The sequence below is a fragment of the Corylus avellana genome, chromosome ca4 (genome assembly GCF_901000735.1).
Source record: "Corylus avellana chromosome ca4, CavTom2PMs-1.0".
NCBI classification, from domain to species: domain Eukaryota; kingdom Viridiplantae; phylum Streptophyta; class Magnoliopsida; order Fagales; family Betulaceae; genus Corylus; species Corylus avellana.
Window position 1 is genome coordinate 3,470,996 of NC_081544.1, and position 19,648 is coordinate 3,490,643.

General features: G+C 36.0%; 1 protein-coding gene across 1 annotated transcript; it reads right to left on the reverse strand.

The window, feature by feature from the left end:
* Positions 1-512: 512 nt before the first annotated feature.
* LOC132178983 (QWRF motif-containing protein 2) lies at positions 513-11,078 on the reverse strand. The gene is made up of 6 exons (XM_059591582.1): positions 9,173-11,078; positions 7,523-7,642; positions 4,701-4,817; positions 4,501-4,590; positions 1,435-1,542; positions 513-903 (listed from the first exon to the last, which is right to left on the reverse strand). Exons 1-6 carry the CDS (start codon positions 10,709-10,711, stop codon positions 823-825), a joined length of 2,055 nt encoding a protein of 684 aa, XP_059447565.1. The 5' UTR covers positions 10,712-11,078; the 3' UTR covers positions 513-822.
* Positions 11,079-19,648: the final 8,570 nt, after the last annotated feature.

Consider the following 19,648-nt stretch of genomic DNA (forward strand, 5'->3'; position numbering starts at 1 on the left):
CCACAGCTTCCGATAATGAATTTCTGAAACTTTGTATATATATATATATATATATATATATATATATTCGACAGAAATGTAATAGAAAAATCACCCACAATTTCCCTACGTCGGGCGGGTCAAAATTTTGTCGGAAACCAAAACGAACCTCCATCCCCACCTCCACCTTTCATCTGAAACCAAAAGGAAATTCCAGCCGCCCTACCTCCACCGTCCACCTGCCATTGGAAGCCGACACCTGCAGGTTGGTGGTCGGAAGACTGGAAACCTGCACAGCCCTAATATTGACTTAACTTTTAGTATCCGTGCCAGACAACACCCAATGGGAAACATATCCAGCAATCTTGGAGAAGTCAAGGCCAAGTTATTCTGTCCATACTATTTTTATTTGCAATTTATTTGGAACCAATACCTATCTGAATCCTCAATAATCAGGTATGTAATATTTAAACATTTGGCTGTAGCTGTATCCCTGAACAACTGCATTTATCCAACAGAAGAGCAAATTCAGAAGACAAAATGAAGAATATGGCGATGGACTATTGAACACTGATGAGAAGAACATCACATATATACATATACATTTCCTTTTTGGCTGAAGGTAGATGAGTGCTTGTGTACACAGCTCTAATTAGTAAGAATCAATTTTTCTGTAATCTTCAGATACAAAAAGAGATACACAGAGATAGATGGCAGAGAAGACCCAACTAGGTTTCCAAAAAGCCAAATGAGAAGCCAATGCCGCCGCCTCCACCCAGTAGGAAAAGAAAAGATTGGTGTAATGTTAGCATCAAAGAGTGAATTGTCAGATAACATCAGTTTCTACACTCGTGTTGTCAGGCTGCCGGTAGTTGGTACACGGTTAAGTTGTATTAAATGTGTTCTCAAGCTACAGTCCTTGACCTGTTACAAGATTTTCACAAGTATTTGATAAGATTATAAAATGAGAAGTACTACACAAAATAATTAGGAAAAACTGCATTTACCCCCCTAATCTTCAATTTTTTTTTTTTTCTAAACTTAAAAATCTGCAATGTGGAGTTCAAATCTTTCAGCCCCTTTCAATTACCCCCTTCATTTGGTTTTTCCGTTAAATCCTAAAGTAAGAAACAAAAATGACCAAACCCCTTTATAAAAAAAATAAATAAATAAATAAATAAAATAAAAGTGAAAAAGATGAACCACGGCCACGCTGTGGATTGTCCTTTTTTTTTTTTTAATTTTTCTACTTTATTTTCAATTTTTTTTTTCTAAAAAATTTATGGGGTTAGAACGGACATTTTACACACTAGCCATTTAAGTTAATGAAAAAATTAAATAGTAGGGGTAATTGAAAGGAGCTGGAACGTTACAAATTTTTAAGTTTAGGGAGGATATTGAAAATTGTGTGAATGTTCAATGAGGTAAGTGAGTTTCCTCAAAAATTAAATTTACCTTCATGGCTGCCAAAGTGGACAAAAAATCTTTGGATTGTTCAAGCAAAACCTTTTCTTTTGCAGTCACATTCATGAGTTCGGTCACCAAGGAGTTCATTTCCTCCACCTGTGAATGACATGGTTTTAAATATGTCATTAGATTTGCCAAGAAGAGGTGAAGGAAAGCATATGCAACTGGCTTTTCAGCCAACCTATTTGAAATAAGCATTTCTTCAATATCCAGTTTTTCAGTATTTAGCCAAGGCTGCGATAAGATTTGAAAGTCTATTTCCCACCGTTAAGGTGGAGAACTGTAGCAAAGAACTAAAAACCAAGTCCTTGACAGCTTTTGACAATGGAAGCCACACAAGCAAAACATGTTTTGCAGTAGGTGCTTTTAGGTCCAGGTTTGAGGAACAATATTTTGGAAGAATTCCAACTGACTCAAGCTATTGTCTGTGCACATAAACTTAAAAAGCTATACTATGAAACTTGGTCAAACATTTAGGGACAACAAAGGTTAGTGAGGAGTGAAATGTAAATAACATTTTGGTACTGGATTGACATGTAGCAAACTTATGAAGACACATTAAGGGAGAAGGAATTGCAGCATACCCATATTTCAGTGAGATAAATTGGAAGATATATGATTCAGCACTAGAGGCAAATAGTCACCCTTACAAATTGAGGGAGCAATGATGTCTTCCAATGTTGTCGATTCTCGTAGTCTAGTTATGATCTTGGTTTCAATCTATATATCTTGCTATGATCATAAAAAAGAGAGTAAAAGAACCAAAGAATAACTCCTGGTCTAGCTAGGATCCTGGTTTCAATCAATATATTTTGCTCCAACAATAAAAAGAACAAAAATAGATTGAAATGAAATAAAGTCAAAATTCAGAAATTTGCAGGTTGGGTTTCACAAGCCTTATCAAAAGTTATTTTTAAACAAGTTACAACCACAACATATAATGGGCAAGAAGAAAAAATTTACCGAGTACAGCTACATATATTCTGTAATTATATATGACAATACACTAGAGTCAATAAATAACAAGGACAGAAAACTGGCTATGTTTGTTAAATGTATGAAAAACGTTTTTTGCATTTTGATTTGAAATCCTTTTTGAGGTGACAGAAGGTTAGAGAAGTGAAGAGTTTTTGGCGCGATTCACATTTGAAAATGTTTTATGTCGGGTCCACAGAAGAAAATTTTTTGTTAAACCTTTTGAAAAGTTGTGTTTTCAAAGAAACAAACACTAAACATGTTTATTTTGAGACAACACATGCTTTTTCTTTTTCAGGTGTAGAGCCTGATTTTTTTACGTATATAAAAAAATTAGAGAAAAATATACTTTACCCCTTAAACTATGACCATATTTTCATTTACACCTCCAAGCTTTAAAAGTGACATTGGGGCCCCTAGAACTACCACCGTGTGTTAAATTAGACACTTTGTCATTTTTCTCCTTAAAATGCCCTCGAAATTATTAAAAATTTACTATTTGAAAAAATTAAAATTATTAAAAAATTAAACAAAAGGGGGTGGCTTTTTTAATAATATTTCCTTTAATTTTTTTTTTTTATTTTTTTTTTTAATAACTTTAAGGGTATTTTTGGGTAGAAAAATGCATAAGTGTCTCATTTGACATGCTATAGTAGTTTATGGTGCCCCGATTCCACTTTATAAAGTTTGGACATGTAAATGATAATGTGGTGATAGTTAAAGGAGCTAAACCAAATTTTCCCCAAAAAATTATAATAATAGAAAGGTGGTCGCGTGGCCACCCTTAGCAAAGGGGGTGGCCATGTGGCCACCTCTGTCCTGCTGAGGTGGCCACACAGTCACCTTTGTCTTGTTGGAGTCGCTGCACGGCCGCCTCTTTTTTTTTTTTTTTTTAGTAATAATAAGTCAGCCTCCATCCCTACAAAATAAGCACTTGTTTTCTCAAAATATTCTTATAGGAAGGTGTGAAAAGTTTTCTAAAAAGTGTGTTGTGTATTGTTTTATTAAAAGTATTTTGTGTTTTGTTTTTGAGTAAGTGTTTTGTGTTTTGAAAAGTGAATCTTTGTTAAATGTTTTGAGAAATGTGTTTTGTTTTGAAAGTTGTAACAAACATAGCCCAAGTGATTGTTGTACATTGAGTTCCTTCTACAACTTTTAAGATGATATGAGTTGCCAATAAGTTTAGTACTTGTAGCTTTCATGATATATGCTTTAGTGATTCATGAACCCTCCATGGTCACAATAACGAAAGTTTGACTTTCATTTAGAATATTAAAGTAAAAAGGTCTTGAGGAAGCAAAGTTGTTTAAAGCAAATATGAAACAATTCGTTCATTGATTTTAGTTATCAATGTTATTAACAATTTTAGGCCACATCTCCGACTTTATAAAAATTCAATCATGTCCATAATTCTTCAATTTTCTTCTTAATAATTTATATCCCAACCACATCAAATATGCTAAGCTACACAGGCATTGGATATTGCTTAAGAGGTATAGAGTCTTTCTGGAAAAAACTCTGATTGGGTTAAGCATGGGATGCTAATACCTAAAACGACAAGGCAGCTGAGGGTCATTTTATTCTGAAAGGTTTTGCACAATAACTTGTTGCTTTTAAAAAAATGAAGAAAAGAATATACATGGAATAAGTTGAATGGCTTGAAATAAAATAAAATAAAATAAAAAATCTCTGGAGTAATGCAGTTTCACATGACTTTGTATACATTATGACTACCATGCTGGTTTCTGGGTACACATTCAGGGAAGGTGACTCCACCTTGCACTTTCGAACTCATATATTCATATTCATACATTGTGACCAAGTTTTATGCTGGTCATCAACTTATGCCAAAGCCCTTTCTTTCTCTGGCTTGAGACTGGTCGTGTAAAAAAATTAGAACACTAAGCACTAACAAGGGTGGAGTTTGTTACTCATAACATTATAACAGCTAGGACACAAGTTAGATGAATTCCTTCTAACAGTAGCCATTTGTCTCAGAATGTTTGCAAGTATAATGCCATTAACTGAGCCTATTGCTTTAATGGAAAAACAAATTCAGAAGACAAAGAATGAGATTACCTTGGACAGAAGAGAGCACATTGAGGATGCCATTGCCTGCATCACATCAACTGCTGAACCCACAGCATCTTTGAGATTTTGAATATCAGCCTGATAACATAAAGCAAAGATCCTTAGCAATCTCAACAACACCAATGCTTGAGCCTTCGATAAACTGATAATTGTCTACAAAAATTAAGACAAAAGGATATAGTACTTACTACTGCTTTTCCAACAATTGGAAGACGAAGAGTACTGGCCCTCAAAGCTTCAGTTGCTCCTTGCAAAGAACTGGAGTGGTCTCTATCCAAAAGGGCCCATTCTTCTAAATAATTTATCTACATTCACCAAGTACAACAAACTTCATTTATGATGAAGAAGATATTAGAATAAAACAAACACAGCTATCAAACCCATGATACTTTTGGCTTTGTCTATGTAATAATCCAGTACTACTACTTCCTCCATTACTTATTAAAAAAAAAAACAATAATCTAGTACTTCCTTAAGCAATGATACCCAACATATAACAAATAAGTTCTAGAAATTTAGAAACCATTATTCAATCATCCAAATGAGTGTCCGAGTTTCATATTTTACATTGGTTTTCTTTCATCTTCAGTAAACAAGTAAGATATGCCTCCCTGGAAGATGTATCACAGAAAACTTGGATAATAATAGCTTAACTCTACTTAAACTATTTCCAGAAGGGAAAGTGGAGGTCTTGGCCTCTTTTTACACGCTCTTGTACTCGTATACGATGCGTGGGGAAGGGGAGGATAGGATGTGGTGGATCTCTTCACGCAAAGGAAAATTCGAGGTAAGATCTTTTTATAGGGTCCTTGCCTCTAAAGAATTCATCCCTTTCCCTTAGAAAAGTATTTGGCGCACCAAGGTTCCTTCGAGAGTGGCCTTTTTGCGCTTGGGAAGTCTCTAACCTTGGATAATGTTCGGAAGAGAGGTATTGTTGTGATAAACCGTTGTTGCATGTGTCAATCAAATGAGGAGTCAATTGATCATCTCTTTCTTCATTGTGGGGTTGCGCGAATCTTGTGGAATGCCATTTTCACTCGGTTCGGCTTGTGTTGGGTTATGCCTGGTAGCGTCAAGGAGTTGTATGCTACTTGGTGGGCGGGTGGCAAATCCCGTAGTGCTGTTGTGTGGAAGATGATTCCTCTTTGCCTCTTGCGGAACATCTGGAATGAGAGAAATGCTAGATGTTTTGAGGACTCATCTAGGAACATTGAGGACCCTATTCACTTCTTCTTGTACACCCTTTTCACTTAGACTGCTGGCTGGCTAGCGCCCTTAGTGATCAACTTTCCTGATTTTTTTTTTATGTTCTCTTCTTCTTTTTCTTCTTCTTAGTTACTCTCTTGTATACTCCATGTGTATTAGGGTTGCGCCCCTCTGCGCTTTTGATTTATACAACTTTACTTATAAAAAAAAAAAAGAGTTTGCAACGTATTATCCCAAATACTAACAAAACTAAGATCATCTTCCTAACCAACCCAACTTGTAGCAAGCTCTACAGCAGCTAGAATGATTGTAATTAGCAAATTTCAAATGGTTCTGGCTCTGCTTTTAGTATCAAATTATAAACTTCTCAATGCTTTTGATTGGTAAGTTATACATGGGTCCTGAACCCACAACCTCATCCTATACAGTGTTCTTACAAGAGGAGGTTCCACTTGAACTAAAGCTCATTGGCTTATCTTATGGTTGGTAGCTTGAATTCTGAAAACTGTAGCTTCGGATATGCACAAATGGCCAGTCTTATGGCCAAGAGAGAGAGAGATGGAGATGCAGAAGTGTAGAACTTTTGGTTACTTGAGTTCTGAAAATTGGAGCTTGGGAGATGCACAAATGCCCAATCATTTGAGAGAGAGAAGATGCGCATTTCTTTCCAACATGATTTCTTTTGTTGCATGTCAAAAAGCCTGAATGCAGAGTAAATAAAGAGTTGCAACAGCCAGGTGGAAAGCACCAAATGATGCTTGACTGCTCCTTAATGACAGGAAATAACCTGATGTTGGTAAACCTTCTAGTGGCCTAGCAACAGTATGATTTGGCCTAGGGAGTGGAATTGAAGATCTAAAATGCCAATATGGCAATATTTATGTTGTTTGTCTGTCTTGTTGCTGTTCACCTTATTAAGAAAAAAGGAGAAAAATCAAGTACACCGGGAGTATAGAAACATTCCCCTAGATGTTACAATGTACAATTCAAAGGGTCAAGAAAGGGCATTGCCTAAGGTAGTTATGATTGTTGCTTGTTCCATCAGTGTTCCTGTAGTTCTTGGCTCCTTCAGATCTCAGAAAGAGAGGATGAGAGGCTGCCCCACACAAGTGAGGAGGTGAGAAGTGATCTAAAAGTAACGGGCCTTAAAACACAGGGGATAGAATAATTAGTTTTTGTAAATATAGAATAGAGGCAGAGCATTAAAGATGATCTACGTGGGGACACGTTAAACCTGCTCCCACCCTGAACCCAGGTCAAATTATCATATAATATCAAACCTTGATGGGTGGGGGTAGGCATTTGTAACAAAGTTCTATCTTTTATCTGTGTTCCACTAGCAGCAGACAATTTTAAGTTTGAGTTATTGAAATCATATTTTTATGAGCTTCCTGTTTCACGATATGTTAAGGCACTTGTCCAAGTTTAACCAAATAACAGTGCTAATAAGAAGAAAGAAACCACTAATTTCTTTCACTTCCATGAACGTCTCCACAAAAAAATTGACAGAAATGCCGATGGCTGAGCAGAACATAGCTCTCTGAATGTTTCTACATCAATAGTGACAATAGATGTAGATGATTGATCAGCTTTCCTCTACAGTTTAAATAAGTGGACAACGAGATAGTTTTTCCAAGTGACAATAGATGCGGATGATTGATCAGCTTTCCTCTACAGCTTAAATACATGGACAACTAAATAGTTTTTCCAAGTATGTCCCATATCCAAAGTCACTGGGTATTTAATAACCAAGTGCATAATAAACATAGAACTGATTTCAATATAGTAAAGCTCTGAATCTTACTTGTCCCCTGAGGATGGAAGTTAGCTTCAATTTTTGCCTCAGCAATAGCAACTTGATTCTTTTAAGTGTGACAGTGTGCCGTAATTCTGAGATTGTTACCCATGCATTCCACAGATTTTTCTGATGCAAAGAATAACATTCTGATAAGACCAGTGGACTAAATATTTCATTACATAATATGCAGCCCGCGGTGGCACCATGGACAAATGTTTTAACTGGGAAGTGACAGCAAGTTCTAAAATTAAAAACAATGGCCTAGCATGGTTTAAACAAGTCAAAATTGTCAAGAAAATGCAAAGCCAAACAGAAAGTATTAATGCATTTGTTGAAATCACTGCAACAACTAAAAACTCCAGAAATTTCAAATGAATGAAATTTTGTTTTGTTTCATTTGAAACGCATAAAAGTTATGCTACTGACTGAAGACAACATAAAACATCTTACAATTGCCATACATCATCTTTTCTACACCCAGGCAATGTGGGACGTTATAATCTCTTGGGACCCAGCATCCTCATTGGCCATCCTCATGGGCTTGTGCACACTTTGGGCCAATCCTGCACAGTTTTATTATTGGGTTTACCCCAAAATGCCTCATACCATTTAGAGAGAGCATATTCCATACAAACACATCATATTTTCTACACCCAGGCAATGTGGAACGTTATAATATAGAATAGATGTTTTTCCAAGGCCAAACTAAATTCTTTCCTACTTTCCTTAAACCACTAAAAGCACTTAGAATACTCGTGCATTAACATTCATGATACCCAATCTTTTTCAGAATGTGATAAACCATCTAAACACCCACAAAACTGAGAAATTCAAAATTTTCCATTTTCACTCCCGGAAGTTCAAGACATTTAAAAGGTGCAATTAAGTCCTCCACAAAAATGATGGCTTAAATAAAAAACGTTAATAACATTCATAACACCCTTCCAAATGACCATGCAGCATCCTTCAACATCATTTAGGCCAAGCTCTATCTCTGGCAATTAGTCAAGTCTCCAAATCACTTTAAAGACTTGTACATCCTAAAAGTAGCATTGCAAATTGCTTAAGATCCTTCTTCCCTAATCTTTCCAGTCTAAAATTCTCATATAAACAGCTACATACCTTTTGTATTATGAACATTTACCTGATCCATTTCTGTCAAATGATATGCAGCTCTCAGTATGTTATCATTCTTTTCAAATCATAATTCTATATAGTGAATCTGAAACTTCCCAATTTCTCAAACCAGCGTTTGATGTTAAAGGCCATAAATGAATTATGTAAATGCCAAATTCAAATTAAATTGACCAAAGACACTGCAGTGCTCATTAAGATAAAACTAGTGGAATTCACCAGGAAAGAACAAACACATTTAGGTGCTACTAAGCTTTCAGACTAACCATTCAATTCATTCAATGGACAAAATTTAGCACAGTGAAGCATTGTAATTGTTGCTTTAGATGTGCTACTGTAATGAAGAAGAGCGTTCAAGATGACACTTTCTGAGTAAAGGAAATCATGTCCATACTAACATTAATAGAATTAGAAGAATAAGGAGAAGATACCAAAATCAATATATTGAAAACAATGCAATGTAGCAAAGATACCAAAATAAATATATTGAAAACAATGCAATGTACAGCCTAATAGCCATACCTCAGCACTCAGTGTCTGCACCAAGAAGGTAACATCTGCCCTTGCATTAACAAACCGCCATTGCAAGTAGCGGTTATACAGAAGCCTCAACAAGTGTGCATCAAGAATGCGATCCTCCCCCATCTTCCCTCTCCGAATATCAACAGAGAAACTGAGAATCGAAGGCGTACTTGAATTACTACTCAATGAGCCAGTAACAGAATTCCTGACCCGAGATGGACTAGAAATCCCTCTCGAAGGAGAAACCCCTCTCGAAGGAGAGGAAGCTGAAGATGTCCAAAGCTTACTTGGCGATGCGGGCCGCATGGCTCCCCTAATAGGCGAAGACATTGTTCGTGGAGAAGACAATGGCCCATCACTAGCATACTTTTTCGACTGAACTAACTTTGCCGGCACAGCCATTCTCGACCCGGGGCTCGTGGATAGTGGCGACCCTGGATCCTGCAGGCGGCGCAACCGACTATTTGTCTCTTGCCAGAACCTAGCCGACACAGCAATCCCTCGAGGCCCCCCACCTCTTCCCTTGGCAACAATCCCACCACAATCTTGCACTCCTGAAGTGCTACCAGAGGACACACTATCTGTATCAGATGCAGTGAGATCAGAAGGCACAGAAGACTCATTCACTGAATTCGCATCTGGGTTTTGCTGACCACCTTTCAACAACTCAGCAGCGTTGCCCAAATCCAAGCTCACCCTCCCATCAAACGAGGCCCTCCTACCGTCACCAATCATCATCGAACTATGCAATGCTCGAACGAGCTTCCCAGATCCCATTCCAACTATCTTCCTATCAACAGCACCACCATTCCCACAATCCAAACTCCTCGACAACAACGGATTATTCGAACCTGAATTTGTCGAATCAAGTTGCCGGGTTCTACCAGGCCACCGATGCTGCTCCACTGGCCTAGAGTTCTCCGCCTGATCTCCTCCTCTAACCGGGGTCCCCCTCCGCCGCTCCGGCGTACCCTTCCTCGCATTGCTCAAGCTCGGCGTTTGCGCCTTCGTCTTGCTAATCGGAAGCGAAAACGCCTCACCCTGAAACGACACCGATAAACTCCGAGTGGAAGTGACCAAGAGCTTCGTAGCCGCCGATACTTCGGCGCCATTGGCGTGTTTCGAGTCAGGCATCGCCGGCATCGGCCGAGGCGTAGTGGGTCGCCTCCGGTCCACCGATTGGGACCGTTTTGTGGCCGTGGAAGTGCTTAACGTGGCCGATAAATGTGTGGAATTGTTCGGACGGGACAGCAAAGGAGATGCGAATCTCCTAGAACTCGAAGACGAAGAAGAAGTGGTGGTTGTGGTTGTGGTTGTTGTTGTGGAAGTAGAAGTAGAAGTAGAAGTAGAAGTAGAGGGAGACATGTACCTGGAAGAGACCTGTCTGCCTCTGGGCCTTCTGGGCTGATTTCCAAGGCCATTGTTGTGGCCATTGTCTTTCTCCGAAGGTAGCAGAGGGGGTCTTTGGAGATGCGTTTGTTGTTGGGAAGTGGTCTTGGGGTTTGTAGAAGCAGCTGCTTCAGAAATAGCAGCCACCATTATAGGACTATTCTGGGAATTTTTCTCTCTCTCTCTCACTCTCACTCTCACTCTCACTCTCACTCTCACATTGCCTCTCAAAAGAAAGGGTTTTGGTCTCAACCCGAAACCCAAACCCCAGTGGTTCTCATGGCTGCAGATCAAGGAATTTGGAAGAAACACAAATGGAGAAATGGGTTTGCGGAGGATTCAGCATTTCTGGAGAGGGACCAACCACTGGAACAAGAAGAAGACGACGAAGAAGCACTGCAGCAGTGTGATATCTTCTGGGTTTTGAGAGAGAGCGAGAGAGAGGGTAGGTGAGGGGTGAGGGTGAGATTTGGGAGTGGTCGGAGCCAGGTTTCTGCTTTTTGGGTTTGCGTTTGGGTCTTCGTGAATCTTTGGAGGGACGTTACGTTAATCTAATTTGGTTTCAACAAATTAAGCTCACTTTTTTTATTTTTTATTTTTTATGATTTCCTAATTATAAAACCTTTTTCAAAAATATATTAAAAAAATAAAAAAACTTTTTCAAAAATAATTTCCTAATTATAAGGATTTTTCCATTAATGTAAAACTAGTTGGGTTTGTACTTTCAAAATTATGTTGATGACAATTCAAAATTGGTTGAGTTATATATATATATATATTTTTTTTAAAAAAAAGGAAATCACTCCAGTCTCATTAATTGATGAAGGATACATCACATAGCAAAAGCTCTTAAAAAATCATAGTTGAAGTTACAAGTCATAAATATACACATAACAATCTGACATTCAAGACCTATCTATAACATCAATATCCGTTAATCCATGACTAATCTTCAGTTGTAACAATAGATATGTTCTAGACAGACTTAACTCAATGCATAGGTAACTCATATTCGAGCAGAAAACCCAGTGCCAAAACTTATCCTCCTTAACTTAAAAGCCAGGAAACTGTTCACATCCATAACCCAAGGGTCTGGACAATACTTATTCAAACAAGTTACAAAGAAACTGTAAAAAACAAATTAAAATACAAAAAAAAAAAAAAAAAAAAAAAACATAAAACATAAAACTTGTAGACAACAACATCGGTGGAGGTGAAGCAACAACCGCACATGTGGAGCATGCGCATGAGAGTGAAGCTCCCACGTCGGCACGTGTAGACCACGCACTAGCGCGTGGTGGTAGTGTTGCAACGAGGAGGGCGGCGACAGGTGGCAGAGAGGCTGGAGAAGGTGGGAGAGAGGCGCGTCGTTGGCCTAGCAAGCCCGTAAGGAACATATCTAACTTAGATCAGACCAAATCTAAAACCTCCAAGTTGACGATCGGATGAGACAACTAGTTGACAAGGTGGAGGGGGTGGCGTGGCTACTGCTAAAATCGGTGATGGGGACCAAAACAGGATACAAAACAGAAAAAACAAGTGCATAAAAGCATAAGAAGGGTGGGAGCGGGGAGGGAAGGGGGATAGGGAGGGGGGTTCCGTCCCTCCTCCCTAAAGGAACTTACCGGAGAGGAAAAATTAGAGAGAGGTCTGAGGTTCTCTCTCTAGGGCCGGCTACAACAAATTGGTAGAATAATTAAAAATGCATGATTAACAAGTTAGTCACTATAATTATTCTATTAAGTACACTAGACCAGATCTCGCACGGGGATAGTTGTGACTACCTTCAAAAGCTCTAAAAGTGATCACGACCAACCTAGATGTGTGAAATTTTATTTATTAGTTAACGTAATAATGCCACATTAGCACTGAATTCGCCGTCGATAAAATTGTATGAGTGACTAGAAATTTTCATGGTAGATATTCATTAACCTTGATTACCCAAATTGCTTTTCCACTTTTCAATCTAGTTTACAAAAGCATTTACTCAGTAATTGCTTTTCATAACTAGAAATCTGTTACATGTATCAATTGGAATTTTTTACTGAAATTTTGTAAATCCAACAATTAATATATATATTCATGTGTAAGAGAATGAGATGGTTCGGATTCATTTTAATCTTCGATCCATAAAATGAATCTGAAATTAAGTTTACTGAAATCCAACAAAACAATAAAAGAGTTGGCTGTTTCAATTGACATCTTGTCTCCTGTTCATTTGGTCGTAGGGAGAGCTGTCAAGAACTTCCAATTTGCCCTGTTGTTACTCAATCAATACACTAAAAAAAAAAAAAAAAACCACATTAAATACCAGCACTCTAGGTCATCGATGTTATGGAAGTGCATATACATGTGAATTTTAATTAAATTGGCATATTTTTATTTATTTATTTTTTAGAAGAAAAAAAATTCTGAATTTCTTTAACCAATTGAAAAAATAAGAGTGAGGGGTCTTTTATTTTTTGGTAAATAAATTAGTGAGAGTAATTGATTAGCATCTAAATACAGTTATGGGGTTGTCTCAAGATCTGCTAACTCGAGAGCACACTCGATTAATAAATGGAACTGCTTTTCACAATGTGTTTAGAAGCATTCCCGCTTGTTCTCATTTTCTCTCCCCCCTTCGGATTTAGAGTCGGAGAGACCCCTTATATAATCCTTTCTCCCTTTGATTAGAAAAATAAAAATAAAAATAATACAGTTATGGGATGTTAGAGGGAGATCGGACATGAATGAGCAAACCTACTTGAAAAGAGCTCTTAAGCAAAATGGTGGTTGATGGGATCAATGACTTGCGACAACCTTAACCAAATTTAATTTAAATTAAAAATGATTTTTTGCAAGCCAAGCCAAGCTGTATAATCCCATTATTTAATTAATTAAATTATTAATAATTAATTAAGATGCCCTATCTCTTTCAGGTCTCCATCAATCAATGTACTGAATCCCTTTGCTTTCAACGCAGTTTTTCTTCATGAAAACACTGCTCTAACTTTTTTTTGGCCTTTGCAGTCTCTCTCACAGCCTCTCAACCTTGTCCACATGGAACTTCGTTGACAATCTTCAGCCAAAGTCCTGTGGAGTGTGGACTTTCCATTTCTTTTATGGAAACCCCATTAAACTATTATTTTTATTAACTTCTCATCACAAGCTTTCACCAATTATCTGTCCCATTCATTGTCATTTTCTTTTGTTTTTTGGGATAAATAAAAAAATATCCTGATTTCACTTATCTTTGTTGTTCATATACAGGGCTTTGATTATTATTATTAGGATAAATATAAAATTCAATGATAATTTTTATTGTCATGTTAACGAGTGTTAACTTATGAATATATGTAACATTTCTCGTACTATATATCATATCACCATCCTACTATGCTGACATGACATTATCAATTCATCTTTATATTAGCATTGTTAGGTTGGCAATACTATGTCAATATAATGGGATAATGGTGTAAATAGTTTTTTATTTTTTTTATTTTTTTATTCAAATAAGAGAAAGCGTGTTACAATGGATCAACAACAAAAAAAAGCGGGCACCTCAACAACAAAGCTAATGGTATAAATATTTGTGCGGTATATAGTATTACTCTTGTTATTATGCCAGATATTTTCTTTTTAAAAATCATTGGAGTCCCATCTCTAACATTGTTGAATGGTAGTGATCAGTTTGTCCAGAAGTGGGAGAGGGTGAAGGTCTAGTATTATAGATAGGTGATGGGTAGGTCTTTGTTGCAAATAGACTGCTCTGAATAATACTAAAATAAAAGCCCAAAAAATAAAATAAAAGAGGCATGTTAGTGTTAGATTATTCTAATCCTTATATTCAAACAAAATTAATCCATTCCATTTCCCTCCCATAAAGTTTTTTCCTTAATACTTGTCTATGCCTAGTGAGAAAACCAATGATTAAACAAAACATACTTTTGGATATCCCAACGTAATATGGACAAAATTGTTTTGTTTTATAATGTGTAATAAGTTAATATTTCATCCATTGTTTTAAGACATCCAAAGCATGGACAAGAAAAAAGGTATTGACAAAACTACATTGATTGAATTATGAATCTAATAGTATATCTTTTATTAACTTTGAATGGGGTAAAGTTTTTCTTGTAAATTAAGTTGGATAAAATTTCCCAAATTCAGTATATTAATCTGATATATTTTTTTAAGGAAAAATGTTAATTTAATAAACTTAGTTGAAAGAAAATTGGAGATATCACGCAAAAGAGTAATGCTACATACTATACATTTATTTTATTGGACTAAAGTACCAATATTTGTTAAAAAAAAAAAAATGATAGGCATTGGCATATCAGTCCAATAAAATGTGGATTTAATATTTAACATTTATGCATACAAAAAGGTTATGATTATTTAGCTGAATTGATTTTATTCGGAAAAAAGAAAAAAGAAAAAGGATCCTACATGATATGAGTACCGCTCTAGAGACATACATCAATTTACTATATTTACTATCAAACAAAAATGTTTATAGACACTTGGCACTATTTTAAATGGGTTGGAGGATATTTTCTTCAGACTGATTTGAAGAAAATTTTTGTCCTTTAGTTCAAAAATTTTCCTTTATGAGATGCATCAAACACAAGCTTAGGGGTAAAAGAAAAACAAAAAAAAATGCATCACACACACCAATCTCCCCTTGATTCAGAACAGCGACAACCCATTTCTCCTGTGAACTGTTGGACCAAGACTTGTTGGTAAACTTGAGCTATGATACCAGTGTTGGGTGGTCTTGGTCCTTTCTCAACCCCCAAAAACTAGTTAAAGAGGTAAAACTTTCCCTCACACTTATAAACTGACCACCAGCCCCATTCACAATCGATGTGGGATAACTCCAACATATGTTATCCACACACAATGACACAATCATAGAGCTTAATTAACACTTTTAATTGTTTAGACCTAAATAATAATTACAAGATCCAGAATCATAATAACTTTACTTTAACCAAACAAAATTAATGATTATATTACTAACCGACATTCATGAAGCTGTTGAGAAACCCCATCCAAGTTGAGTCACCTTACAAATTTGATCACCTATTAGCTCCTGAATCAATATTTGTTAAAAAAAAAAAAAAAAAAAAAAAAGGTTGATAGGCACTGCCACATGAACAGTCCAATAAAATGTGGATTTAATATTTAACATTTATCCATACAAAAAGGTAATGATTATTTAGCCGAATTGATCTTATTCGTAAATAGGAAAAAAAAAAGAAAAAAGCATCCTACATGATATGAGTACCGCTCTAAAGACATACCTATATTTACTATAGGACAAAAATGTTTATAGACATTTGCTACTATGAGATGCATCAAACACAAGCTTAGGGACAAAAGAAAAGAAAAAAAATGTATCACACACACCAATCTCCCCCTGAGTCGGAACATCGACAATCCATTTTTCTCGTGGACTATTGGACCAAGATTTGTTGGTAAACCTAGGCTCTAATATTAGTGTTGAATGGTCTTGGACCTTTCTCAACGCCCAAAAACTAGTTCAAGAGGTGAGGCTTTCCCTCACACTTATAAACTGACCACTAGCTATTTTCACAACCGATATGGAATAACCCCAACATATGTTATCCACACACGATGACACAATCATAGAGCTTAATTAGCACTTTTAATTGTTTAGACCTAAATAATAATTATAATATCCAGAATTATAATAACTTTACTTTAACCAATCAAAATTAATGATTATATTACTAACCGACATTCATGAAGCTGTTGAGAAACCCCATCCAAGTTGAGTCACCTTACAAATTTGATCACCTATTAGCTCCTGAATCAATATTTGTTAAAAAAAAAAAAAATAGAGATGATAGGAACTGCCACATGATCAGTCCAATAAAATGTGGATTTAATATTTAACATTTATCCATATAAAAAGGTGATGATTATTTAGCCAAATTGATCTTATTCGTAAATAGGAAAAAAGAAAAAAAGCATCCTACATGATATGAGTACCACTCTAAAGACATAAATCAGTTTACTATATGTCTATATTTACTATAGGACAAAAATGTTAATAGACATTTGGCACTATTTTAAATGGGTTTGAGGATATTTTCTTTAGATTGGTTTTGAGGAAATTTTTGTCATTTAGTTAAAAAAATTTCCTTTATGAGATGCATCAAACACAAGCTTAGGGACAAAAGAAAAGAAAAAAATGCATCACACACACCAATCTCCCCCTGAGTCGGAATAACGACAATCCGTTTTTCTTGTGGACTGTTGGACCGAGACTTGTTGGTAAACCTGGGTTCTGATATCAGTGTTGGGTGGTCTTGGATCTTTCTCAACCCCCAAAAACTAGTTTAAGAGGTGAGGCTTTCCCTCACACTTATAAACTAACTACCAACCCCTTCCACAACCGATGTGGGATAACCCCAACATATGTTATCCACACACGATGACACAATCATAGAGCTTAATTAGCACTTTTAATTGTTTAGACCTAAATAATAATTACAATATCCAGAATTATAATAACTTTACTTTAACCAATCAAAATTAATGATTATACTACTGACCGACATTCATGGAGCTGTTGAGAAACCCCATCCAAGTTGAGTCACCTTACAAATTCGATCACCTACTATTTTTGAACACGAGGGGAGCAAAAATATGTAAAATAATAATGTTTAGTTATATTATGAAATGATGTTGGCTTTGGAATTTTTGAAGCCACATGTGACTTAAGCTACACTCCATAGAATAATTGGTTTAAAAGTAACACAACCACTAAGTGATGTTTGTTTATTCGGCAATAGTTAGTTGCTTTGCGCATGGTTATAAGCTTAGGATAAATGATTTTGTCTGCATCCTCTAGCATTTCTTATACATTGCTTCTCCTTTCCACTTCATCCCCACATTAGATATTTATTTGTGTACCAATTAGCGCCGCAATCGAGCTGAGCTAAGTCGTTCGAGTCAAGTATTGAATTTTTCGAACTATAGAAGAGAGTGTGCCGAGAGATATCTGAATCAGAGAAACACGTTAATAAACGATTAATTATATACATATATACACTAACATATTAACTTGCAAGGGATCTTAATAAAAGATCATTTTACAATGATTGACAAGAAACAGAATAAAATATATATGTATAATATTTGTTTTTTTTTTTTTTTTTTGAATTTATGTGTTATAGATATTTGGTTGAACTGAATATGTCAGCAACCAATCAAATGGAAAATAGTATATACTTGTCACTCATTTATGGTACAACCATTTTTTTCAAATGCCATGCCTGTGTCACTGGGCCAAACATCCTTCCCAATAATTGACACATAACATAGACAAGATCTAGATGCCACATATTATTTCCTACGGGAAAAAAAAAAAAAAAAAAAATTGATTGAAGGTAAAATTGCTGCAATGGGGGCAGTAATAAGGCTACAAGAATTTTACTTGAATGATCCAGAGAAGAGATTGTTTATTTGTTTGTTTAAGAAGAAACCTAGAAGAAATTAAATGCCTTAAAAATGAGGAGAAAAATTTAGTCAAGAAGGTTGGTGAAATATGCTTTCCTTATTTGTAGACAATTTTCTCTGTCAGTGAAGATGTAAGCTTGTTTTCTGGGCACGCCAGTTGTTTGATTTGTTAGGCTGCATCATATCAGCTGACACTGACTCATTATAAGCCTTTCATTTTCATGTCTAAAGCAAAGGCCAAGAGAATTTTGGTTCTGCAGAATCATATTTCTAACTGTTTCATACTTATAATAACCGCAATAACTACCAGTGTCGTCGCTGAAAAGATGATATCTGCGACGACAGATCGGTTCTCGTGAGAAGCTTTCATCGATTTTCAGCGACGACCTTTGTTGGCGTCGCTAAAAGTAAATATCCACGACGACTCTAAAAGTCGACGGAACAAACGCAACCATTTGGGCAACGACTTTTAGGGTTTTAGAGATGATGTTGGATCGTTGCTAAATGTTGTTTTTCTTGTAGAATTTCTTTGGTTTAACATCTGATCAGGTTTAAAACACTATGGCAAGCTACAAAAATGTAAACTTTAACTTGAAGACAAAATTATTAGGAAAAGAAGCTCGGGATTTAAACACCATTTAACGCAAGCCACTAAGTGTAAAATGGTCATCTGAATGGTTCCAAAGAAAAGTTGCAGAATATTCAGGTATGTTCACGAGTGAGGGCCCACAAAAATTCTAGAGTGAAGAAGAGTATATAAACATATTCCAAGCAAAGCTAAGGCTGCCTGTGCTTTGCAAAAGTTATTATTACAAACCTTAAAGGTTTGGTTCGAGTGGTAAACCAGTTGGTTTTAATGTCATTTTTATTAGGTCTAACGTTCGAATTTTTTTGGATGCAAACAATTCTTTGGGGTCATGTCAGTCAATGAAATTAGAATCTTATCCAATCCGTGTGGATAAAGCGCTTTGTACGTGTCTAAGGTTTAACCGACAATAGTGAGTACATGAAGTGACCCTACATAGATTCCTTGTCATTAAAAAAAAAAAGAAAAAAAAAGTTAATAATATGTTCCTCTACTACTATTGTAACCAAAGAATAGATGCTAGATTTTCGTTAGGTTTTAAACAACAGCTTGAGATCTGAGTTGCCCAATATATAACTCCCAACATAAAGGAAAATGAACCGGGTATTACAACATTGACTACAATCCCTTTATGAATTCACCATACAATCTATATATATTTTATGGAAATTAGTTCTACGTAAACTACCATACGATATTTACATTTTAATGATTGGCGTAATAAATGTCACGTCGTTCATCATATCAATTTATAAGAAATTTATAGTAAAAGTTATAGTATTTCCAACGACAATATATATATATATGAGCTCAAATAAGATAAGAGTAGTGAGTCCAAGTAATATAAGTCAACAAAGCATTTAGTAGTACTGGAAATGTGATAAAGGAGTACAAATTACATCGTTTGTTCCTTAAGTTACAACAACGTTACTTCTCTCCGTAGAAGCAGTTCATTGAGTCATGTCTAGACTAGACCACTTTGCTTGCGAATCAAACATTGGAACCCAACAATTATTGACACT

Excerpts from the sequence above, each read along its gene's own strand:
- LOC132178983 (XM_059591582.1), bottom strand. The coding sequence starts at position 10,711 with ATGGTGGCTGCTATTTCTGAAGCAGCTGCTTCTACAAACCCCAAGACC. Across the intron at positions 4,591-4,700 it reads CAATTGTTGGAAAAGCAGTA|GCTGATATTCAAAATCTCAA; the intron begins GTAAGTACTATA and ends TTATGTTATCAG. Across the intron at positions 1,543-4,500 it reads TGTGCTCTCTTCTGTCCAAG|GTGGAGGAAATGAACTCCTT; the intron begins GTAATCTCATTC and ends TGTCATTCACAG.